Source organism: Rhinatrema bivittatum, chromosome 7, assembly GCF_901001135.1.
Source record: "Rhinatrema bivittatum chromosome 7, aRhiBiv1.1, whole genome shotgun sequence".
Taxonomy (NCBI): Eukaryota; Metazoa; Chordata; class Amphibia; order Gymnophiona; family Rhinatrematidae; genus Rhinatrema; species Rhinatrema bivittatum.
The window spans coordinates 100,843,394-100,868,698 of NC_042621.1; the positions used below are offsets into that span (position 1 = coordinate 100,843,394).

Sequence of the window (25,305 nt, forward strand, 5' to 3'; positions counted from 1 at the left end):
TGAATGGGGAGAAGGTGCCTTATTAGTAGTCTTTTTATCTGGAGGGAATGGAGAGGGCCAGTGCCAAGAGTCTTGCTTGGGGAGGAGATGAGATTGGCCAACAGAGGGCTTTAAAATTTATAGAGGGAGTGGGAATTGGGTTGGGAGACCCACAGTCACGATTTTTTTTTTTTTTTTAACACATAAGTGTTATTTAACCAGATATCTGTTTAAGTGGCAGCTTATCCAGCCGCTCTGTGGCAGGTCTAAAGTTATGCGGCTAACTTAGCCACTTATAGTTAAAAATCAGCTGAGTTAGCCAGATAACTTTACCCTGTCCTGGAACGCTCCCGGAATAACTCCTTTTTATCCTGCTAGCCAGATGACAACTTATCTGTCTAAAATTTAGCCAGATAAGTGACTGTATTCAAAAAATGCCTTTAAATATTGCCCTCCTACTATGTAGTGCATGGAAAATTTTCAGGAAAATTTACATGCTTGAATTTTCAAAGATATGCACATAAGGGCAAATCCCTTCCCAATTCTTTCCTCAGGAATGCCTCCGCTTAGTTTAGTTAAACACGTGTGCAGAGATGTGTTTACCCATGTATCAAGCAGGCAATTTTTAAAAAACTCATCTCTGTAGGTAAAACATTGTTTTACTTGCAGAAACGCTTTTAAAAATTACGCTCATGATGGAGAATAGTGTCCAGTCAGAAGACTGCTACACTTCCACTCTGTGTCATAATGTTCTTTTTCTATAGATGAAAATAAAGGAAAATTAGTTTCTTACCTGATAATTTTCGTTCCTGTAGTACCAAGGATCAGTCCAGACACCTGGGTTGTGACTCCGCACCAGCAGATGGAGACAGAGCAAGACTTGTCGGGCACCCTCACATATAGTAAGGCACCACCCACAGCTCGTCAGTCTTACGAATGTCAAAGCAAAACAGCAATGAAACCAAACTATCTAACTATACCGCCCCACACTAGGGCCGATTCAACCAAAGCCCCCAGCTGGATCAAAACTTCCAGAAACAGAGGACCAACAACAGATACTGAAAAACCAATGGAACACCAACCGAGCGGACTCTTCTTAAATCTGAAAACAGACTTGGGTGGGAGCCTGGACTGATCCTTGGTACTACAGGAACGAAAATTATCAGGTAAGAAACTAATTTTCCTTTCCCTGTACGTACCAGGATCAGTCCAGACACCTGGGATGTACCAGAGCTGAACCACCGAGGGCGGGAACCAGAGAGTCCCGCTCGCAGAAATCCAGGTCCGTAACATCCAGCCGATAGTGTCGCGTAAAGGTATGCAACGACTTCCAAGTTGCCACCCTGCAAAACTGCTGCGGCGACACATACGAAGATTCCGCCCACGAGGTGGTCTGAGCTGGCATCGAGTGGGCGCGGAGGCCCACCGGGACAGACTTACCATGCAATAGGTACGCAGAAGAAATAGCTTCCTTCAACCACCGAGCAATCGATGCTCGAGAAGCAGCGCCACTCTGCTTTGGACCCGAACACAAAAGGGAGGGTCCGAAAACCCGAAATGGATTCGTTACCACCAGATAACGGAGCAGAACTCTGCGAACATCAAGTTTCTGCAACATCACATGTCCTCAGGAAAGGCAGGCAATTCAATGGTCTGGTTCAAATGAAACGCGGACACCACAGAGGCAGAGAAGCGTGAGAACGGTTCTCGACAAGACAATGCCTGCAACTCCGAAACTCGTCTCGCCGAAGCCATCGCCACAAGAAAAACCGCCTGAAGGGTCAGATCTTGTAGAGTCGCTCTCCTGAAGGGCTCAAAAGGCGACGAGCACCGCGCAGTGAGCACCAATTAAGAGTCCAGGAAGGACCAGGATGTCGCAACGGAGGCCGCAGATGCTTAGCTTCCCGAAGAAAGCGCGCCTCGTCTGGATGATGAGCCAGCGACTTACCTTGCACCTTACCTCTGAGACAGCCAAGCGCCGCTACATGTACGTGGAGGGTGCTGCATGATAGGTCCGTAGCAAGCCCCGCCGGAAGAAAAGCGAGGACATCCAGTACGGATGGTAACACCGGATTCACCTCACGCGATCTACACTAATCTTGGAACACTGCCCAAACCCGGACATATGCCAACGAGGTAGACCGTTATCGAGAACTCAGCAAGGTAGCTACCACCGCATCCGAATATCCCTTAAACTGCAAACGTTTCCTCTCAAAACCACGCCGCGAGACCGAAGTGAGCCGCGTCCTCTGACCCTGCCGCAGGAGAGCCGCTTCCCCTCGAAAACGGAGAGGAGCCTCCTTTGCCAAGAGCAAGAGGTCCGCGAACCAAGGCCGTCGTGGCCACTCCGGCGCCACCATCATCACCTCTGGAGGCGACTCTATTCGACGAAGGACCTTGCCGATCAGAGGCCATGGAGGGAACACATATATGAGAACGTCCGTGGGCCAAGGGAGTACCAGAGTATCTACCCCTTTGGCTCCTCGTTCTCTCCGTCGACTGACGAATCGCGGAGCCTTGGTGTTCTGAGCGGTGGCCATCAAATCCAAGTGTGGTGTTCTACACCGTTTGCAAATTAGACGGTAAGCCACCTCCGGCAGCACGCACTCCCCTGGATCCAATCGATGCCGACTGAGGAAATCCGCTTGGACATTGTCCACTCCGGCGATGTGGGACGCCGTGATGTTGCTGAGGTTCCTCTCCGCCCAAAGCCTGAGCAGCCGCGCCTGCTCCGCCACCGCTTGGCTCCTCGTACCTCCCTGGCGATTGATACACGCCACTGTGGTCGCATTGTCCGACAACACTCTGACCGAAGTCCCTCGGAGCAATGGGAGGAACGACTGGAGCACCAACGTGACCACTCTGGTCTCCAAGCAGTTGATGGACCACTGTGATTGAGCTTTGGACCACAGTCCCTGCACCGAGCGGCCCATGCAAATCGCTCCCCAGCCGGAGAAGCTGGCATCCGTGGTGACTACCATCCAGGTGGGCATGAGTAGGGACACTCCGCGTGTCAGATTGTCGGTGCAGAGCCCCCACTGCAAACTGGACCTCACCTGATCCGTGAGCGGGAGGGGAAGGTAAAAACTCCTCGGACACCTGCCGCCAGCGGGAGAGCAATGCGGATTGCAATGGACGTAGATGAGCGAACGCCCAGGGGACTAGCGCCAGCGTTGACGCCATTGATCCCAACACCATCAGGTAATCGCACCCCTGCGGAATCCGGAGGGACAAGAGACGGCGTATCTGACCCTGCAGCTTGCAGACCGGTCCTTGGACAGAAAACACCCTGCCTTGCTTCGTGTCGAACAGTGCTCCCAAGTATCCAGGGTCTGGGTGGGAACCAGCCGGATTTTGGCGAGATTGACCACCCATCCGAGCGACCGCAAGAGGTGCAGGACTCTGTCGACTGCCAGTCGGCACTGCATTTCGGATTTGGCTCGAATCAGCCAATCGTCCAAATAGGGGCGTTCGCTGATGGCACGGTCGAATGCCGATGTGAGGTAAGTCTCCGTCAGATCCAGCGACGCCAGGAATTCCCCTGGTCGAACCGAAGCTATGACTGGGCGGATCGTCTCCATTTGGAATCGAGGGACGCGGAGACACCTGTTGACTCCTTTGAGGTCCAGGACTCCTTCTTTGGCACTATGAAGTAAATGGACTACCGGCCCAGATGACGCTGACCCGGATGCACAGGAACTACCGCGCCCAGGTCTTCTAGGCGTCGCCACGTATCCCGGACAGCCAACGCTTGATGCCTGCCTTGTAAGGGGACACCAGAACTATGTCCGCCGGAACCCGAGCCAAAAGTAACGCGTAACCGTGTCTTATCACGCTGAGGACCCACCGGTCCGTGATTCTCCTGGCCCGATTCCCGCACCGCGCCAACCTGGATCCTACCTCCGGTGTAACCAATGGAGCCGGGCTTCGACCGCTCCAACCTGGATCCTATCTCCGGTGTAACCAATGGAGCCGGGCTTCGGACTGGTCCCCAACGAGGAACCGCCATGCCGTCCAAATGTCCTTCCTCGAACGGACTGGGACCACGACGACCGACAAGAGGAACTAGATCGATACGGGGCCCCCGACAATCTCTGTGGCGGCGACTTCCTGGGCCCACAAACGCGGGACCTATTGGAAAAACGAAGACTGGGCCCTGTATCTGTCCTCCAGTAACTTGTACTCCCGGTTTTCACCAAAGTACTGCATCAGGTCGCCCAGTTGTTTGCCAAATAACAACTTCCCCTTAGAAGGGAGCGAGCCTAGGTGTGCCTTGGAAGATCCATCCGCCGCCCAATCACGGAGCCACAGGAGACGTTGTGCCGAAAACTGCCGAGACCATGGCTCTAGCCGAAGGCCGCAGAAGGTCGTGCATCGCCTTCGCGCTGTACGCAATAACTGCCTCCAAGTTGACCGCTTGCTCCGCCTCCTCACCCGAGAGGCTCGCCTTGGCCTGAAGAACCTGAGCCCAGCGCAAGCCGGCTCTCAGGGCAAATACTACCCATAGCCGCCCGGGCGCCCAGAGCCGAAACCTCAAAGACTTTCCTGAGCTGAGACTCCAGCTTTCTGTCTTGGATATCCTGGAGCGCCGCGGCTCCCGTCACCGGAATCGTCGACCGTTTAGTGACTGCCGAAACCGCTGCGTCCACTCGCGGAAGACGGGGGGATTCCAACGCGTCCTCCGGCAACGGATACAGCTTGTCCATAGCTTTACTAACCTTGAAGCCCAACTCCGGGGTGTCCCATTCGCGAAGGAGAATATCCGAAGCGGAAAAATGGACCGGAAAAACCAACGCGGGTCCTGTCAGGCCCAACAACACCGGGTCCATCTTGGTAAATCCTTTCTAGGCTCCATGGGTGGGGCATCCACACCCACTTCCAAGAAAAAACAGCCGGAGTTAGCGGTGCAAGTTCCTCCTTCCGGAACAAGTGCACCACCTTGGGGTGGGCACCCTCCCCCGCGTGGATCGTATCCGCGTGCGCACCGTCGTCCCGCGGGACCCCTAATCAGGGTCTTCGTCCCCGGATGAAGCCGATTTGGAGTCGGTCTCCTGGGGGGCCCCGCGGCCTGAGCGCCGTTCGCTAAGCGGATCCACGGGTCTCCGTGTACCCTCCCCCGCTCGCTTCTTCTGGGGATCAGACAGACTGTCAGAACCCCCTTACCGACGATCCCTTCCGCATTGAGCGTATATTTATTTAAATATTTATTTAAAAAATTTTTTTTTTTTTTACTTCCAAGCCCCGCGAGGGCCGACAAAACCGAGGCCTCAGGATCGGAGGAGACCTCCTCCTGACTCCGAACCGCCGCAGAAGCAGCCCCCCCGCGGGGGAACCCCCCCGGGGTCCCGCCGCTGGGGAGACAACGCCGACGAAAACGAGGCCGCAGGAGCGGAGGAGGCCTCCTCCTGACTCCCAACCGCCGCGGAAGCAGCCCCCCCCGGGGTCCCGCCGCTGGGGAGACAACGCCGGCGGCATGCCGCCATTTTTCACCGCGTGGCCTCCCCTACGGACTCTAAAATGGCCGCCGTTCCCGCGCTGAGCGGGAACAGGCCGGCCCTGCCTTCCCCTTCAGGGGCAGCGCGCGGCGGCGATCGCGGTCGAGCGCGAACTCCCCGACCGCCCTCGGACGGCCCTTCACCGCCCGATAGACAGGAAAATAAAGCCCGTCGATCTGCACGCGCGGTCTGTAACGCCCCTCGGCATGCACCGCACCGGCCCGGACCACCGAAGCCGCCAAGAGACCAGAAAAAAATTTCAAAAAACCGCCCGCGGAACGCTCCCCCTGCGAAAACCAAAGCCAACCTCACAGACGGCGAAAACGGCAAGAAAGAAAAACAAAGTCCCCCTTTTTTTTTTTTTTTTTTTTTTTGCTACCTGCCGCTGACCTTGGTCCTGAAGTGTCCGGTCCAGCGGGGGTGAGTGAACCGGGCTCCCCGGTGTCACCCCCGGCGCTGCTGCCAGAGACAGGCCGGGTCCTCAACCCTCAGCAGCGGCCTCAACCAGGGAGGGGTAGTCCCCTCAGGACCTCACAACCCCCCTGGGAGGCTTTCAGGACAAGCGAAGCCGTTCTATAACTTTCCTTTTTTTTTTTTTTTTTTTTACAATCCAAACAATTAAACCAAATTAAACCAAATCCAACAACCCTGACTAGCTAAACAACTACCCAGGGATCCTCAGAGCCTGTGGGTGAACCTGCCCCATCTGCTGGAGACAGAGAAAGACTGACGAGCTGTGGGTGGTGCCTTACTATATGTGAGGGTGCCCGACAAGTCTTGCTCTGTCTCCATCTGCTGGTGCGGAGTCACAACCCAGGTGTCTGGACTGATCCTGGTACGTACAGGGAATCCACTTTATGGGTCAAATTACTATTTTTATGATTATGTTCCTCTCCTGAGTAATCTTACCAGCTTTGCAACATAAGGCCCAGTTATGGCCTGGAGCCTGCAACTCCAACGGCTGCTGCTCTAAGAATGTTCTGGCTACGTTAAATACAACACTAATAACTGCAGAGGCTAACTAAAAGCTGCCAGCTATTACTGAGAGAAAGCGATAGAAAGGCTCCAGTCTATCTCTCTGTGCTGAAGTGGAGGGAGGCAGCAAAGATCTGCAAGAAATGGGATAATTCTGTACCAGATAACAGTTCCAAGATATTCTGCACTTGGTGACAGTTTAACTGCACAGAATGGAGGCAAAAAAAACAAGTGTTACAAATCTAACCACAAGCCATCAGCACATTTCCATGTAGTCTGCTTTTCAAACTCTCATCCCAGTGCCAGAGCAGGACTGCAAGAAGCATGACGGGGAGGAGGAAATGGGGACACCACTCATCTTTTATGGAATATATTGGAAAACGGTGGCACCTGAAGCCAAGCTAGAATCTCTAGCAAAAGCCTAAATTAAGGTTCACGTCTCTTCACATCATCAAGCCTCCTCACTGAAACTTCCCATCCTCGTGCTCCTTTTTGCACTTTAAAAAGTCTTTAAAATGTCAGAGATGGAACAGATTTACCCCCAGAAACGAGGTGCTCTGAAAGCTTTGCCTTTTCTGGAGCAGCGGTGCCATTAATGCTGAGGCAGGGATGGTTAAGATAGGAGACCTACACCAATTCATGGGACTATCATTACTTTTTGTCCAGCAGGATCACTTGAATCTAGGATACCCACACTCTTATTCTGCATACAGAGGTGTTATGTAATCAAAAGAACATAGTTTCTTTCTGGTCTATGGAGTAAACATAGGAACATAATAAAATAAAAATGAAGGCACAGAGACGGCCCAGAGAGGGGCAGTGACAACAGTCATCTGCTCACTACGTTGGCTACAGAGAACCCGAAGAATTCAATTTAAAACTGTGACTATGATATTCAAACTTAATGGACCAATGAGTCATTTCCAATTGTGTCAATATTAAAACTCTTATGTTCCTCTACAAAATTTACAAACTGCTGCCCAAATGTTATTAAAGGTTGTATCTTTTCACTTATTTTGCTTGTGTGAGACGAGGGAAAAGAACTTTTATGATTGCAGGTCTGGAATTATGGGACACATTACTATTATCTCTGAGAATATAATTATCCCTGAAATACTTTTGGAAAAAACTTGTCCCAGGCCTTTCAAATTAGTCAGGCATAAAGTTTCTGAACATCTCTTTTTGTTGCAGTCTGTTTTTATTATTTTGGTTGTACTTGTTCTCATGGTTGATATTCTTTGTTCATTTTATGAATGTTATTTGTTCTTATGGTTGATGATTTTATGTTTACTTTATGAATGTCTAGAATGGCAGATTGGCAGAATATAAATACGTTAAAATAAATAAATTTAAGTTCCATACTCAACTACTCTTGAGCCCACTGAAAATTTGCTGAATGTGGAACAGAATCAACACCACAGCATTATAGAAAGGCTTCCCGCAGGGTTATTTCTGGATATCAACCCATAACGTTGTGAGGTACTACATCTATTAAATGACTTGTACTAAGAGAGGAAAAGAATGTCTCTCCAACAACAAGGCTCCAATGCTATTAGCAGGATGTCTGCTGTACTGAAATACAAGAGAAAAAATATATTCTTTATAGGTGATTCAGGGTAGCACTGTCCCACTGTACATTGTTTTACTGAAATCATCTAACATAATATATGACATTAATTTATTTTATTGTGTGACCTAATGGTCACCAACTTGCTAGCAGATCTTCTTTACACAGCATTACTGATCATGTACGTATTTTGGGAACAGCCTAATGGTGCTAACACACAGGAATCTTGAGAAACATAAAAAGAACATGAGCAAAAGAAAATTAGCCATCCTTAACTCTTGGGCTGCTAAGTTCAGATCATTCAGAATAAGTTCCTCTAATATTCAAATTAATTATGCAGCCAAAGGGCTAAACAAATATTTCACTTTTTTTTTTTTTAAACAGTGTATGTGTGGATTACAAATTAATATGAATGGAAGCTGTTGTTTTAAGCTGTTACAATATAGAGGCAGGCTGGGAAGAATAAGCTCATACCCCAAAGCAAACCCTCACACAGATCCTGTAAGTGAGACGAGGGACATACCTGGTTTCCTGGTTACTTGTGCTACTGTGTTGCTGTGATTTGGTGGAGTCTGTGGAATTGGACTCTGAGTAGTTGACCGATGAAGGGGAGGAGGAGGAAGAGGAAGAGGAGGAAGAGCTAAGTGCTGAATATTTACTGTGGCTCTGTTTGCTTTTTGTGGAAGCAACCCCATTACTACAGCTTGGACTGTCTGCGCCTGGAAGCCAAAGAGATGAGTTAAAGGGCTATGTCTTGCAATCAAAAATAAAATCACAGTGTACAAATGAATCCATTGCAAACATCTGCTCTATGACTACCAAACTCAGATCTGCTCACTTTTGTTGAGAAGTAACCATTGAAATTTATCTCACAGTAAATAGCCAGGAAAACTGAAAGTTAACTGTCACTGGAACCAATTTAGTATGCCTGCTACCGTCCAAAGATGCTGTCCCACACCTATTTCCTGTTTGTGCTGCAGGCATCGTAAAAACCAAAGTGGGGAGCTGTAATTTGTGATTAAGAACATAATATATGCCATGCTTAATCAATCAGTCTATTGAGCCCAGCACAATTAGGGATGTGCATTCGTTTTAAACGAAATAGACAATGGCAATGAAATTGTCTATTTCGTCATGTTTCAGGAGCGCCCCGAAAAGAAAAAAAAAATTGACAAAATTTTGTGGAATTTCGTATTAGTGCGCACTAAGCCCTGTTAGAGTGCACTAACTCCGAAATGAGGAAAACACAAAATAAATACCTTCCGAATCATTATAAAAATGAAATTTGACAGATAACGACCTGAAACGAAAACACAAAAAAAAAAATCAATGCACATCCCTCACAATCTAAATTTTATACCGGAGGTAATGGAGGGTGAAGTGACTTGCCAAGGTCTTAAGTGACAGTGGGAATTGAACCCTGGCTTCCCTGGTTCACAGCACACTGCTCTAACCACTGGGCTACTCCTCCACTCCAACAATGGCCAAGTTGGGTCACAAGTACCTAGCAGATCGCAAAGAGTAGATCTAGTCTTTGTTGCTAGCTCCCAGAGATAAACGGTGGCTTTCCCAAGTCTACCCAGCTAATAATGCTTTAAGAACATTTCCTTCAGGTACTTGTCCAAACTTATTTTCCAGCCAGCTATGACAGATGCCTTGAACCACATCTTCTGGCAACAAACTGATGTAGCAGTACCTGGCGCACCTTCTGTGCTCAATGTGGCAGCACAAGGAGCACTGCTCAGTTGTTTTGCAGCACACCTTCCCTGCAATCCAGAAACAACTTGTTTTGCGGCTTCCTTACCTGTGCTGTGAATATGAGAGTTGATGGATCCGTGCCGGGGACTTAAGCTGGGTGAACCAGGATAGCTCTCTTGGGATTTGGGGCTGCGGGCACTGAAACACCGAACCTCACTATCTGTACCATTCACCATCTCTACAAATTGCCTACACCTGAATTACACAAGCAGAGATGAGAAAGACTAAAGATAAGGGCAATTATAAAGATTAACAATAATTATTCCATGCTCCCTACGTTAACTGAAAGCTGCGTCTCAGCATAACTCTAAATTCAGCTGTGCTGAAGTGTTCCCTGCGGGTGAACAGCACTTAAATACTACGCTACAGAAAATAAGTTACGACATGGATTATTAAAAGCTTCAGATCCCTATGGGCATCTGGCATCCTGTCCAAAATTGTGCTTTATACCTGTTACAATCACAAACGACAACCTATACTTGAATATATTCTATAGTCAATACAGACACACAGATAAAAGTCCATGCTGCAGAATACTGAGTACATTCAGCTATTTTTCAGCACAGTTGCTGACTGCTTTTGGAAACAGCTCAGAACACACTGTGAAAAAGCAGCAGTTAAACAGTCAAGGTTCACAGGCACCTCTGTGAGAAAACATGGAAATATACAAAAAGACTTGCGGTAAAAGAGAGTAGTAGTACTGTTCATGTTTTCAAGCCTCAAAATAGGCTTCTACAATGTAACATTCAGAAAGCACTCACTTTAACATGAACAGCAGGTTGGGATTGTGTTCTAGGAGGCCTGGATAGAGTTGTTGTGTGGCTTCTATGGCCTCTCCCACTCTGCCCGATAATACTAACTTCTGTATTCCTGCAGGAAGAAAAAAGAGACACTGCCATGTGGAAACAAATATATCCTCAGGAACAACTCTGCATTTTACACACCATACCCGAGAACCAATGGGGCACACTGCTCCTAACATACAGGGGGGAAATTAGTATTCATTGTTGTCTAGTAGGCAGCAGGCTTTGGTACTAATCATTCTGAGCTCGACCAATTTTGTCAGAGTGCAACTCCATTAGGGTAGTACCTCAGTTTGTCTCAAACCAAGATAAAGGAAGAAAGCTGGTTGTCAGGTAGCAAATGACTGTAAAAACTGCAAAGTTACATCATTACTGTCTTAGCAAAACAACTCTCTATCCCACAGCCCTGAAGTGAGAAGAGCGTTCAAAGAATCCCAAGGTGTTCTTCCTCCCGCAGCGTCAGTCTTTGGAGGTGGTAATATCAGGTTTGCACTGAATTATTACAGGGATGGAAAAGCATTATCAAAGATCACGGTAGCAACATTGGAATGAAGCAAGGAGACATGCTGAGAAGGAAAAGCATGCACAAGTGCTGTGCGTCCAAGAGAAAAGGCAGCAGAGCAAGAGCGATCAGAGGTGATTTAAAAATGGAGCCAGAAGTATGAAAAAGATTATACAGAGCAATTTGGAAATAAGGACAAGTGCCAAATGAGTGGAGGGCGAGTATGCTAATCCCAGTCTTTAAGAAAAAAGATGTTCTGGATTGTAAGAATTACAGAAGGACAATGCTGATGAATCACATGAAGCTGTGAGAGAAGATTGTAGAGAAAGCAAATTTGCTTACCGTATAGACAGCAGGATGAATTACCTGGGACATGTAGGTGACCTTATCTAATGGCATGAAACAAACCCTTCTCTCCTAGCTCATAAAGCTTTTTCACTACTAAGCATGTGTGTGTGTGTTTCCGCCCAGGTAGTGGGCCCCTCAGCTGATTGCAGAGCTTAGCTTTAGTTCAATAGCTGACTCTCCAGGGAGGCCAGCAGATATTAAGTATGGCTAATTCATCCTGCTATCTATGGAGAACTCTGTTTATGGTAAGCAAACTTGCTTTCTCCATTGACAAGCAGGGCTGAATTAGCCAGGACACGTAGGGAGTCCCAAGCTGAGGGTTGCAGCTAAGCACTTACTGAATAAAGCAAGCCAGACCTCACTGTGGAGAATGAAATACTGGGTGAACATGCTGTAGAAAACTGCTTGTCCAAATTTACTGTTACTTCTTGATAGATTGTCCAGACAGTAATGGGATGTGAAGGTGCAGATTGACAACCAAGTTGTAGCTTTGCAAATGTCTTCAATAGGCATGGCTTGCAGATGAGCCACTGAGGTAGCCATGGCTCCTACCTGATGAGCTTTGACAGTCTGTGAACTGGAGGCCAGCCAAAGCATAGCAATGTGCAATACAGTTTGCTAGCCAGTTGGACAATGTGCATTTGGTAACAGCTATTCCTAGTCTCTTAGGATTGTAAGAGACGAAACATTGTGAAGCTTGACGATGTGGCTAAATTCCCTTCAAATAGGCCAAGGTCCTTTAACAGTGTAATAAATGTAGGGACTCCTCACCCTTGTGCACGTGGTCTTAGAAAGAAAGAAGGCAACATGATGGCTTGATTCAGATGGAAAGCCGAAACTACTTTTGGCAGAAACTTTGGGTGAGAGCGCAGCATTACTCTATTGTGAAAGAACTGAAGATACGGTGAGTATTGAACCAATGCATGAAGCTCACTGATTATTTGAAGTAATCACAACTAGAAACACCCCTTTCCAGGTAAGGAATTCGAAGATGAACTCCAATGGTTCAAATAGTGATTTTATGAGGTGAAATAAAACCACATTTAGATCTCATGGCAATCGGCGGTCTCATATGCCACAGGCCTTTCATGAATTTGGACACTAAAGGATGTATGGATATTGGTTTGTCATCCACTTGGACATAAGCCGCAATCACATTTATTTTACTCTATATTACTATCTAATATTCCGTTAAATAAGTTGTTCTTTCTTTATATTGTATTTTACTGTTTTAATTTATTGTTGAATTCAGCTATTATTATTCTGTTATATGTACACGCAACTGCGTATTTTTGTTCTATGTACACCGACGTGATATCTTTGATGAGCGGCGGTATATAAAAACCAATAAATAAATAAATAAATAAAATAAATAAATAAATAGCACTGAGATGCACCTTTACAGATGAGGTACTGAGATTTAAGAATGAAAAGGGAGAATAAACACTGAAGCAATGGTCTAAATTCACAGGCAAATAGATCCAAGGATTTTGTCTGACACCAAGAAGAAAGTATTTCACATTTGAATTTATAAGTATTCTTTATGGAAGGCTTCCTTGCAGATATTACAATGTCCTCAATTTCTTTCGATAATGACACTGATATGATCAGCAAGAACTCAACATCCTCACAGTCATGTTGACAGAAGAGAAGTTCTGATGATATAGATGTCCTTCCTTCTGAGTCAGAAAGATGGATCAGATCCTGAGGGATTGGAGGGCTGATCGACAACTGAACAAAGTATGAGAAAAATACTTCTTTGGGCCACACTGGAGTAATGAGAATCAAGCATACCCAATCCTTGAGTGCTTTCTGTACCACTTTGGCTACTAGGGGATGCGGTGGAACAGCGTAGAATAAATCTGATTCCATCTGAGCAGAAAAGCATCTGAAGCATATGTGAACTTGCTTCAAGAATGGAACAGAATGTTTCCATCTTCCTGTTGGCCTCTGATTGTTGGATCAATTTCTTTACATCAAACAGTCTGTTTACCATGGTTTGGTCTAGAACCCACTTGTAAGGATGAAATACTCTGCTGAGGAGATCCTGGTAATATAGATGGCTTGCAGTAAGGCCTTGCTGCCAGTAGGCAAAGAAAGTCTTCAATTCAGCTACCTGATCTATAGTCTGCTGTGTCCTTTGACCAAAGTTTGAGGGAGGAACATCTTTTTCCAAAACCAATATAGATTCATCCTGCTAAGAAACTTCTCCTAAACTCCAGAAGGTGTTTTCTTGTAGTAAATGGACTGGTGGTTGCATGGAAACCAGTGGAGTTTGGCATCTCCAGTTGATGTCTCTGCTCCAGAAATCAGGACAGAGACTCTGCCCTGGAAATTGGAGGAGGTATGTGGAAGGAATCCTCTTCGGGGCCTCCTGCTCTCTTCGAGTGTATCCATGTAGCCGGTGAATGATGCACCAACTTGACGAACAGCTGTGTCAGGTGCCCCAAGACCCATTGTGTCAATGGCGCTGGGAATATTGTTGGCAATGAGGTTCAATTCATCAATGGAGCACAGTGCATCGGCATGGACCCTGATTGCTTCTTTGACAGCGAAGACTGTACTACTGGTTGACACATGGCTTTTCTTTTTTTTTTTGGCTGTTGTCAAGGCCCAGGTGTAGGAAAGTCACTGGGGAAGTAGCAGGTCTGACTTCTTTGCTTTTATTCTGAGCAGAGAGGATCCTGGAATCTTAAAGGTCATCCTATCCAAGTCAGATCCCCAATGGCTTTTTTCAAGAGTTGATATATTTTGAACAAGAGAACAGAAAGCAATGGTATGGTATGCACGTTCCTATTTTCCTCATTAGGATCTGCTTTCCATATTTTAAAGGATACCTCTTTATCAGTATCATTTAGCCATGCTGACAGTCATTTAATCTTCATTCAGCCTTTCTAGATTTGTGTAATACATTTTACATTTCATCTGTACCTTCCAAGGTGATATGTATAAACAATCTTCAAGCTTTGTGCTGACTTTTAACCCTCACAACTGCTCCTTTTAGTTTACTAATTTTCTCATTCTATCAGTCTCCATTTTAAAGCTAAATGCTAGTGCAGTAGTTTAACTGTGTCAAAATGATTGTGTTACGATTACTGTTGCCAAGCAGTTCCATCATTAGACCTTGCATGAAGTCTTGCATACCACTAAGAATTAGATTTATAGTAGCACTTCCTTTCATTGGCTATCAGGAACAGCTGATAGCCATGTATAGCATCTAGATTCTAGAAACGTAACCGCCGTAGCATGCACTAAGACGACATTCATCCAATTGATAAAGAAGTAATCACCTCCTGTTATTTTTGTGTATCCAATTTTAGTATCAGGCCTAATCTCTGTAAGTATTTCAGTCTCTTTCACTATCCTGGTCAGGTGGATGGTTATATGCACCAGTCTAATACTCTTCTCCATCACACATGAAACTTCTATCACATAAAGGAGGTAATTTTCAACCTGTTCGCACTGATGAAAAGTTCATGGGTTCTTTTTTAACCGCAAGTCTTTGTAGCGATTCTCAAACAGAAAGTACGCCCATATTTTCCCTTTGAAAACTGCCATGGGTAAATGGCTTTTGAAAATTGTCCTCTAAGATAGTGTAGTCTGCTTCCTGCAGAACTTTTGTCCTACTTGATCCTTTGCCATCCTTAACATTTAGTAATACCTCACCACTAGCTTGATCTGCCTCTGTCATTCTGATATGTTTTCTACCCTGGTATCTAGTGTCCCACAGGATATCCTCTTTCAACCAGATTTCTGAAACACTGCTCCTATATTTTTATTTAGTGCCATATATTTTAACTTTCCAATCTTTTTTTATTTTAAGACTTCTGGCATCTGAATATAAATATCTAAATATATTCATTTTATTCCTATTCATAACCTGCTTATTATCAGCAGATGGTTCAGAAAACACAGCTTCTTCCACCGCCTCTCTATCAGGATACTCTAATTTCCCTGTTTAACAGCACTCTTTGAAGATACCACACTCCAAACCATGCACTCCCAAATCAGAGCCGTAACGTGCTTATGGCCAATATGGCTTTGGCTATAGGTGCCACTATCCGAAGGGCACTATAATGCCGCCAGTGCAGAAGGGAAAATATTGCCTGTTGCAGCCGTCAAAAGCAGCGTAATCCCACCGGAACTGGAAGCACAGCCAGCGGAGCCTAAGAAGAAAAGTAAATGTACACTAGTGGGGGCCTTAGAAAAAGGAGTAGCTGCACTGTGTTGTGCTACCCCACCAGAAGTGGCAGCATCACAGGCGGAGCCTAAATGAGGACGAGCTGCATTGTGTTGTGCTGCTCTGCCGGAAGCGGCACCGTTGCCGGTGGGGCCTAAGAAAAGGAACTGCACTGCGGTTGTGCTGCTCCACCAGAAGTAGCAGCATCGCTGGCGGGGCCTAAAAAGAGGAAAAACTGCACCATGTTGTGTTTCCTCACCAGAAATGGCAGCCTCGCCAGCCGGGTCTAGAAGAGGAGGAGATGTGTGGAATGCCCTATCTGCAGTAAAGAACACACGGACACAGTAGGATTGGCCCTGGCAACCCAAAAAAATGGTTATGTCAGCAGGGGGGGGGGGGGGGGGGGGGGGGGGGTGTGTTGCTGCTGCTTTGAGTGAATGACAGAAGGGGGTGAACATGTGGGTGTGAGAGAGCATCTACATAAGTATGTGTGTGTGTGGGAGTGAGAGCACATGCCTGTGAGAGTAAGAGTGCACATGTATGAGAGCATGTGTGCATGCATCTTTTGTATGTGTGCAAGAGTGATTAAAGCGAGTGTGTGCGAGAGCGCATGTGTATACATGTGAGAGCGTGCGTGTCAAAGAGAGAGAGTATGTATTTGTGGGAGAGAGAGCACATGTGTGCTTATGAGAAAGAGAGGGCACACATGAGAGAGAGAAGAAAGTCTATGCAAAATAATCTCTCCCTTCTCCTCTGCCTGCTGATCCATGGCAATCTCAGGGCATCTGGGAATCAAACGTTCCCAGGTATGGAGACTGGGGTATTTTATAAATTCCTTATTAGTTGTATTTATTAGGTGTTATTTGATGTCTGTTTTGAAATATTTTATAGGTGTTTAGAAAACTTTTACATGTGTTTTATATGAGTTTTTATTCTATGCCTTAGCTGTTTTTAAATTATTATTTTTTATTGGTATGGCTTTACTACTATTGATGATATTTATATTTCTTGATTTTATTGTTTTATGGTGGTTTCTGTTTTTTCATTGTTGCACTGTATACAAAATTTGGCTGCTTGTAGTTTCCAGTACAGTTTTTGTCTGCACATTTCTATGTATATTTTATGGTCTCTTTCTTCTATATTTGAGGATCTATCGGTGTTTTGCATGTGTGACTGAAATGAGGTATTCCAATAGTGTGCAGTTTCTATGTAGGGATCTATAGCAGCTTGGCTTGTTCTATTTTCCTAATTAGGGGTGCATTGGAGTAATACTTGCAATGTTGCCTTTTTATAGGTAGGGCTGTTCTGGGATCACTGCTTTTTAATATTTTTATTAACAAGTGAGTTGATCAAATTTGCTGATGACACCAAATTATTCAAAGTTGTTAAATCACAAGAGGATTGTGAGAAACTGCAAGAGCACCTTGCAAAACTTGGAGACTGGGCATGCAAATAGCAAATTAAATGTAATGTGGACAAGTGCAAAGTGATGCACTTAGGGAAGAATATCCCAAATTATAGCTACACAATGCAAGGTTCCACATTAGGAATCACCATTCAGGAAAAGGATCTAGGTGTCATTGTTGATAATACGATGGCATCTTCTGCTCAGTGTGCAGCAGCAGCCAAGAATGCAAATAGAATGCTAGGTATTATTAGAAAAGGAATGGAAAATAAAACAAAGAATATCATAATGCTTCTGTATCGCTCCATGGTTCGTCTTCATCTTGAGCATTGTGTTCAGTTCTGGTCACCACTTCTCAAAAAAGATACAGCAGAATTAGAAAAGGTACAGAAAAGGGTGACCAAGATGATAAAGAGGATGGAACGATTCCCATCCCCTATGAGGAGAGGCTAAAGAGGTTAGAACTCTTCAGCTTAGAGAAGAGAAGGCGGAGGTGAGATATGATAGAGATTTATAGAATAACAAGTGGAATGGAAGGCGTAAACATTAATCGGTTGTTTACTCTTTCAAAGTGTACAAAGACCAGAGGACAAACAATGAAGTTACTAGGTGATAATATTTAAAATTAATAAGAGAGAAAATATTTTACTCAATGTATAATTAAGCTTTGGAATTTGTTGCTAGAGGATATGGTGAAAGGTATCTGAGTTTGGATAAGTTTCTGGAGGAAAAGTCCATAAACAATTATTAAAGATGGACTTGGGGAAATTCATTGTTTATTCCTGGGATAAGCAGCTTAGAATCTATCTACCCCTTGGGATCCTGCCAGGTACTTGGGACCTGGATTGGCCACTGTTGGAAACAAGATACTGGGCTTGATGGACTTTTGGTCTAACCCAGTATGGTAAGACTTATTTTCTTATTGTATTGTAACTCTGTTTTCTCATGGATTTCTGAGGAGCAAGCTACTGCCCAAGAAGCGTTAAAGTTTGGTATTCACTAATGAAGACCCCGGAGAAGGACAGATGCTAGTTAACAAGAAACTGGAGGGAAGCGGAATGGATGAAAGTCCGTTTACGGAAGAGAATGTATGGGAAGAGCTAGGAAAACTGAAGGTGGAAAAAGCCTGATGAGGTTCATCCCAGGATATTGAGGGAGCTCAGAGATGTGCTGGTGGCTCCGCTGTGTGACCTGTTCAATAGCTCCCTGGAAACGGGAGTGGTGCCAAGTGATTGGAGAAGAGTGACGGTGGTCCCGCTTCACAAGAGTGGGAGCAGACAGGAGGCTGGAAACTACAGGCCGGTTAGCCTCACCTCGGTGGTGGGAAAGGTATTGGAGTCGCTGCTGAAGGAAAGAATTGTGATCTACAAGCAACAGAATTGATGTACCAGAGGCAGCATGGTTTCCCAAAGGGAAGGTCCTGTCAGACAAATCTGATCGACTTTTTTGATCAGGTGACTAAGGAATTGGATCAAGGAAGAGCGCTCGATGTCATCTACTTGGATTTTACCAAAGCCTTTGATACGGTCCCGCACAGGAGGCTGGTGAATAAAATGAGAAGCTTAGGAGTGAGTGCCAAGGTGGTGGCCTGGATTGCAAACTGGTTGACGGACAGAAGACAATGTGTGATGGTAAATGGAACTTACTCTGAAGAGAGAGAGCGGTGTTAAGCGGAGTGCTGAAAGAATCGGTGTTGGGACCGGTCCTGTTCAATATTTTTGTGAGCGACATTGCGGACGGGATAGAAGGTAAGGTTTGTCTTTTTGTGGATGACACTAAGATCTGCAACAAAGTGGACACGTCGGAAGGAGTGGAGAGAATGATATGGGATTTAAGGAAGCTGGAAGAGTGGTCGAAGATATGGCAGCTGAGATTCAATGCCAAGAAGTGCAGAGTCATGCATATGGGGTGTGGAAATCCAAAAGAACTGTATTCGATGGGGGGAAGGGCTGGTGTGCACAGAGCAGGAGACAGACCTTGGGGTCATCGTGTCTAACGATCTGAAGTCGGCGAAACAATGTGACAAGGTGATAGTTAAAGCCAGAAGAATGCTGGGCTGCATAGAGAGAGGAATATCGAGTAAGAAAAGGGAAGTGATTATCCCCTTGTACAGGTCCTTGGAGAGGCCTCACCTGGAGTACAGTGCTCAGTTCTGGAGACCGTATCTCCGAAGGGACAGAGATAGGATAGAGGTGGTCCAGAGAAGGGTGACCAAAAAGGTGGAGGGTCTTCATCGAATGATTTATGAGGAGAGATTGAAGAATCTAAATATGTACACCCTGGAGGAAAGGAGGAGCAGACGTGATATGATACAGACTTTCAGATACTTGAAAGGTTTAAATGATCTAAGGACAATGACAAACCTTTTCCATTGGAAAAAAATCAGCAGAACTAAGGGTCACGATTTGAAACTCCAGGGAGAAAGACTCAGAACCAATGTCAGGAAGTATTTCTTCACGGAGAGGGTGGTGGATGCCTGGAACGCCCTTCCAGAGGAAGTGGTGAAGACCAAAACTGTGAAGGACTTCAAAGGGGCGTGGGATAAATACTGTGGATCCATAAAGTCTAGAGGATGTGAATGAAGAGAAGAGGCATGGGGGTAGCTTGCGGGAATGACAGCTACTACCTGGAGATTAATACCCTTATTCAATAAACATTCTCACTGTCAATGTGACTCCAGCATTGCTCTATGCTTCAACGGCAAGAGGAAATGTGGTAAAAAGGATTTGCATTCACAAAAAACCAGAGTAGCTTGCTTGTTGCGGCGGTTACTACCCCAAACCAGATATCCAGCATAGCTCTATGCTTCAACGGCAGGGGGGGAAAAGACTGATACTTCACTTTCAATGCATATCCAGCATAGCTCTCTGATTCAATGGCAGGGGGGGGAAGAGGAAAAGAGGATTTATATTCAGGCAACAACTAACAAGGACTGAATTACATAGTCTGGGTAAACAAATAATTATGGATGTAGCTTGCTTATTATGGCGGTTACAACCCTGAATCAGTTATAGAAACATAGAAACATAGAAATGACGGCAGAAGAAGACCGAATGGCCCATCCAGTCTGCCCAGCAAGCCTCACACATTTTTTCTCTCATTCTTATCTGTTACTCTTAGCTCCTTGTTCTATTCCCCTTCCACCCCCACCATTAATGTAGAGAGCAGTGATGGAGCTGCATGCAAGTGAAATATCTAGCTTGATTAGTTAGGGGTAGTAGGGGCAGTAACCGCCGTGATAAGCAAGCTACACCCATGCTTATTTGTTTTACCTAGACTATGTTGTACAGCTCTTGTTGGTTTTTTTTTTCTTCTCCCCTGCTGTAGAAGCAGAGAGCCATGCTGGATATGCATTGAAAGTGAAGTATCAGGCACATTTGGTTTGGGGTAGTAACCGCCGTAACAAGCCAGCTACTCCTCGCTTTGTGATTGTGAATCCTTTTTTTCTTCACCCCTGTCGTTGAAGCTATGCAGGATATGCGTGAAGCATCAGTTTTTTGCTTTTTTTTTTTTTTTCCCCTGCCGTTGAAGCAGAGAGCTATGCTGGAAATGCGTGATGTATCAGTCTTTCTCCCATGCCGATGCAGCAGAGAACCATGCTGGATATGCATGGAAAGTGAAGTATCAGGCACATTTGGTTTGGGGTAGTAACCGCCGTAACAAGCCAGCTACTCCCCACGTTTTGAGTGCGAACCCTTTTTCTTCTCCCTTGCCGTTGTAGCAGAGAGCTCTGCTGGATGTGTGAAGTATCAGTTATTCTTCTCCCCTGTCATTGAAGCAGAGAGCTATGCTGTATATGCATTGAAAGTGAAGTATCAGGCATATTTGGTTTGGGGTAGTAACCGCCGTAACAAGCCAGCTACTCCCCTCTTTGTGAGTGCAAATCCTTTTTTCCATTACCTCTTGCTGTTGAAGCTTAGAGCGATGTAGGAGTCACAGTAAGCATGTGTATGTTTATTTAATAAGGGTATTGTGTCAATAGCCATCATTCTGGCGAGTCACCCACTCTTCATTGGCGGCCTCTTGACTTTATGGATCCGCAGTGTTTATCCCACGCCCCTTTGAAGTCTTTCACAGTTCTGGTCTTCACCACTTCCTCCGGAAGGGCATTCTAGGCATCCACCACCCTCTCCGTGAAGAAATACTTCCTGACATTGGTTCTGAATCTTCCTCCCTGGAGCCTCAAATCGTGACCCCTGGTTCTGCTGATTATTTTCCTACGGAAGAGGTTTGTCGTTGTTTTTGGATCATTAAAACCTTTCAAGTATCTGAAAGTCTGTATCATATCACCTCTGCTCCTCCTCTCCTCCAGGGTGTACATATTTAGATTCTTCAATCTCTCCTCGTACGTCATCCTATGAAGATCCTCCACCTTCCTGGTCGCCCTTCTCTGTACCGCTTCCATCTTGTCTTTGTCTTTTTGTAGATACGGTCTCCAGAACTGAACACAGTACTCCAGGTGAGGCCTCACCAAGGACCTGTACAAGGGAATAATCACTTCCCTTTTCTTACTTGATATTCCTCTCTCTATGCAGCCCAGCATTCTTCTGGCTTTTGCTATCGCCTTGTCGCATTGTTTCGCTGTCTTCACATCATTAGACACTATCACCCCAAGGTCCCTCTCCTGCTCCGTGCACATCAGCCTTTCCCCCCCCATCGAGTACAGTTCATTTGGATTTCCACTCCCCATATGCATGACTTTGCACTTCTTGGCATTGAATCTCAGCTGCCATATCTTCGACCAATCTTCCAGTTTCCTTAGATCCCGTCTCATTCTCTCCACTCCTTCCGGCGTGTCCACTCTGTTGCAGATCTTAGTGTCATCCGCAAAAAGACAAACCTTACCTTCTATCCCGTCCGCAATGTCGCTCACAAAGATATTGAACAGGACCGGTCCCAACACCGATCCTTGCGGCACACCACTTAAAACCGCTCTCTCTTCAGAGAAGGCTCCATTTACCATCACACATTGTTTTCTGTCCGTCAACCAATTTGCAATCCAGGTCACCACCTCGGCACTCACTCCCAAGCTTCTCGTTTTATTCACCAGTCTCCTGTGCGGAACCGTATCAAAAGCTTTGCTGAAATCCAAGTAGATGACATCTAGTGCTCTTCCTTGATCCAATTCCTTGGTTACCCAGTCAAAAAAGTCAATCAAATTTGTCTGACAGGATCTTCCCCTGGTGAATCCATGCTGCCTCTGGTCCATCAATTCTCCAGACTGTAGATAGTTCACTATTCTCTCTTTCAGCAGTGACTCCATTACTTTTCCCACCACCGAAGTGAGGCTAACCGGTCTGTAGTTGCCTGCCTCTTCCCTGTTCCCACTCTTGTGAAGCGGGACCACCACCGCTCTTCTCCAATCACTCGGCACCACTCCCGTTTCTAGGGATCTATTGAACAGGTCACTCAGCGGACCCGCCAGAACATCTCTGAGCTCCCTCAATATCCTTGGATGAATCCCATCAGGCCCCATGGCTTTGTCCACTTTCAGGTTCTTTAGTTCTTCCCACACATTTTCTACTGTAAAAGGATTTTCATCTATTCCCCTTCCCTCCAGTTTCTTGTTGTTTAGAGATGGTCCTTCTCCAGGGTCTTCTTTAGTGAACACAGAGCTGAAGTATTCGTTTAATATTTCTGCCATTTCTTCGTCTCTCTCTACACATTGATTATTACCACCTTTCAATTTCACTATACCACTTTGGACCTTTCTCTTTTCGCTGATGTATCTGAAAAATGTTTTGTCACCATTTTTTATCTCCTTGGCAATCCTCTCTTCCGCTTGACTCTTTGCCAACTTGATTAATTTCTTTGTCTCCCTCAGTTGATACAAATATTCTTCTTTGTGCTCCTCCCTTTGGGATCCTTTATATTTCTTGAATGCTGTTCTTTTAGCTTTAATTTTGTCAGCCACCTCCATTGAGAACCAGATAGGTTTCAGTTTTCTTTTGCTTTTCTTTACATTTCTAACATATAGAGCAGTTGCCTTGGTGATTGCTCCTTTTAGATTGGTCCACTGCTGATCCACATCTCTCTCGTTCTCCCATCCTTTAAGTTCTTCCTCCAGGTAGTTCCCCATTTCCTCAAAGTCTGTGTTTTTGAACTTAAAACTCGGGTCTTTGTGGTTCTTTTCCCTATTATTTTAGTGATATTAAACCATACCGTTTGATGATCACTGCTGCTGAGGTGGGCGCCCACCTGGACATCTGAGACATTATCTGCATTAGTGAGCACTAAGTCGAGTATAGCTCCTTCTCTCGTGGGTTCCAACACCATTTGTTTGAACAAAGATACTTGCATGGCATCCACTATCGCTCTACTATTTTTAGTTTCTGCAGATGGGATTTTCCAGTCTACATCTGGCATATTAAAGTCACCCACGATCACCACTTCTCCCTTCTTACCTATCTTATGGATGTCTTTAACCAGATCTCTGTCCAGCTCTTCCTTTTGGTTTGGAGGCCTGTAAACCACTCCAATATAAATGGATGCTCCGTCATCGTTTTTTAGGTCGACCCATAGAGCTTCTTCAATACCCCAACTTCCTTGTAGCTCAGTTGCTTGGATGTTGTTTCTGACATAAAGAGCCACACCTCCCCCTTTTCTATCCTCTCTGTCCTTCCTTAACAAGTTGTAGCCTGGTATTGTTGTATCCCATTCATGAGATTCTGTGAACCATGTTTCTGTGATACTTCACTTGGAATACATATCCAGCACAACTCACTGCTTCAATGGCAGGGGGAATAAAGAAAAGAGGAATTATATTCAGACAACAACCAACAAGGACTGAATGGCACAGGCTGGGTAAACAAATAAGCGTGGGAGTAGCTTGCTTATTGCAGCAGTTACTACCCCTAACCAATTAAGCTAAATACTTCATTTAGATGCAGCTCCAGCACTGCTCTCTACATCAATGGCGGGGGTGAAAGGTAACTAGAACCAAAAAGTTACTAATAAGGGCCAAGAGTAATATATAAGTATGAGAAAAAAAAAAAGTATGAAAGCTTGCTGGGCAGACTGGATGGGCCGTTTGGTCTTCTGCCATCATTTCTATGTTTCTATATTTGCTTTTTTGCTTGGTTTTCTGGTTGGCACCACAGCAGTGCATATAAATATAATATTCATATTATGATATTTTTAACCAAGAAGACTGTACTTTGAATATCCTTTTTCATGTAAAATCTGTTATTATAAATGCATAATTTTTAATTATGTGTGTGGAGAGCATGACGGGTGGTGGGGATGAGGCATAAGGCTGTAAGATTCCCCTAAGGCACTTAATACCCTTGCACTGGCCTTGGACATTGCTGTACAAGCATATACTAGATTCTCCCAACTCATGGTGTCATATTGTGTGTCATGAGTAAGGGCGCAGTTTTTCACTTTGTCAAAGGTGCCAAATTGCCTGGCTACAACTCTATTCCAAACAACTGTTTCCTCCGAGATCTAGTTTAAGAACTGCTGTGTTTCCTTTATAATAGTTAGCACCAGAATCCTGAGAATAAGCTCTCTTTCCCCCACAATAGTCCCCAATTCCTAATAAAACTAAAGCCCTACTTCTTGCATGATTGCCTTATCCATGCATCAAGTTTCAGCCAGCTCAGCCTGGCCTTATGATTCTGTGTGTGGTATTGGTTGTATTTCTGAGAATGCTATGCTGGCGGTTTTAGATTACAATCTCCTACCTAGATTACTAAATTTGGCCTCCAGAACTTCCCTTCTGCACCTTTCTATGTTATTAGTATCCATGTGTTTCATAACAGCTAGCTCCTTCCTAAAACCTTACCCAGGTTGTATATGAGATCTTCTACCTTCACATCAGGCAGGCAAGTTACCAAGCAATCATCATAGTCATCAGCCACACACCTACCTACAGTCCTAATGATAAAATCACCAACCATGGCAGTCCTAATCCTATCCTACTAGGCATACATTCTTAAGGACTCTTTCTTGATGCGAGAAGATAATGCATCGCTTGGAAGGCTGGTCCCGGCTACATGATCATTTCTTGCCAATACAAGTTGATGCTCTCCTTTAAGATACCTCCAAAGCAGCACAGGGACCTTCATTGTGCAGGTGAGATCACTATGTCCCTGAAGGTATCCTCTGCTTTTACTACTTGTTAACATTTCTATAATGCTAATAGGTATAGACAGTGCTATTCAGATATACATGAGACAGTCCTTGCTCCATGCTGAGAGACAGACAAGATGAATACATTTATAACAATAACTTAACTACTGCAGTAAACATGTTTAAAGTGACAAGGCTCTAGAAGTGCTGGGGTTTTTAG

At 45.3% G+C, this 25,305-nt stretch overlaps 1 protein-coding gene across 2 annotated transcripts in view; it reads right to left on the reverse strand.

The window, feature by feature from the left end:
- Window positions 1-25,305, reverse strand: part of RANBP10 (RAN binding protein 10) — a 239,138-nt gene that overhangs the window by 27,259 nt on the left and 186,574 nt on the right. For both annotated transcript variants that reach the window (XM_029608819.1, XM_029608820.1), the window contains exons 8-10: window positions 10,536-10,644; window positions 9,821-9,969; window positions 8,540-8,735 (exon numbers count right to left, since the gene is read on the reverse strand). In XM_029608819.1, coding sequence (XP_029464679.1) covers window positions 8,540-8,735; window positions 9,821-9,969; window positions 10,536-10,644 — 454 coding nt within the window. The remainder of the gene's footprint in view (window positions 1-8,539; window positions 8,736-9,820; window positions 9,970-10,535; window positions 10,645-25,305) is intronic.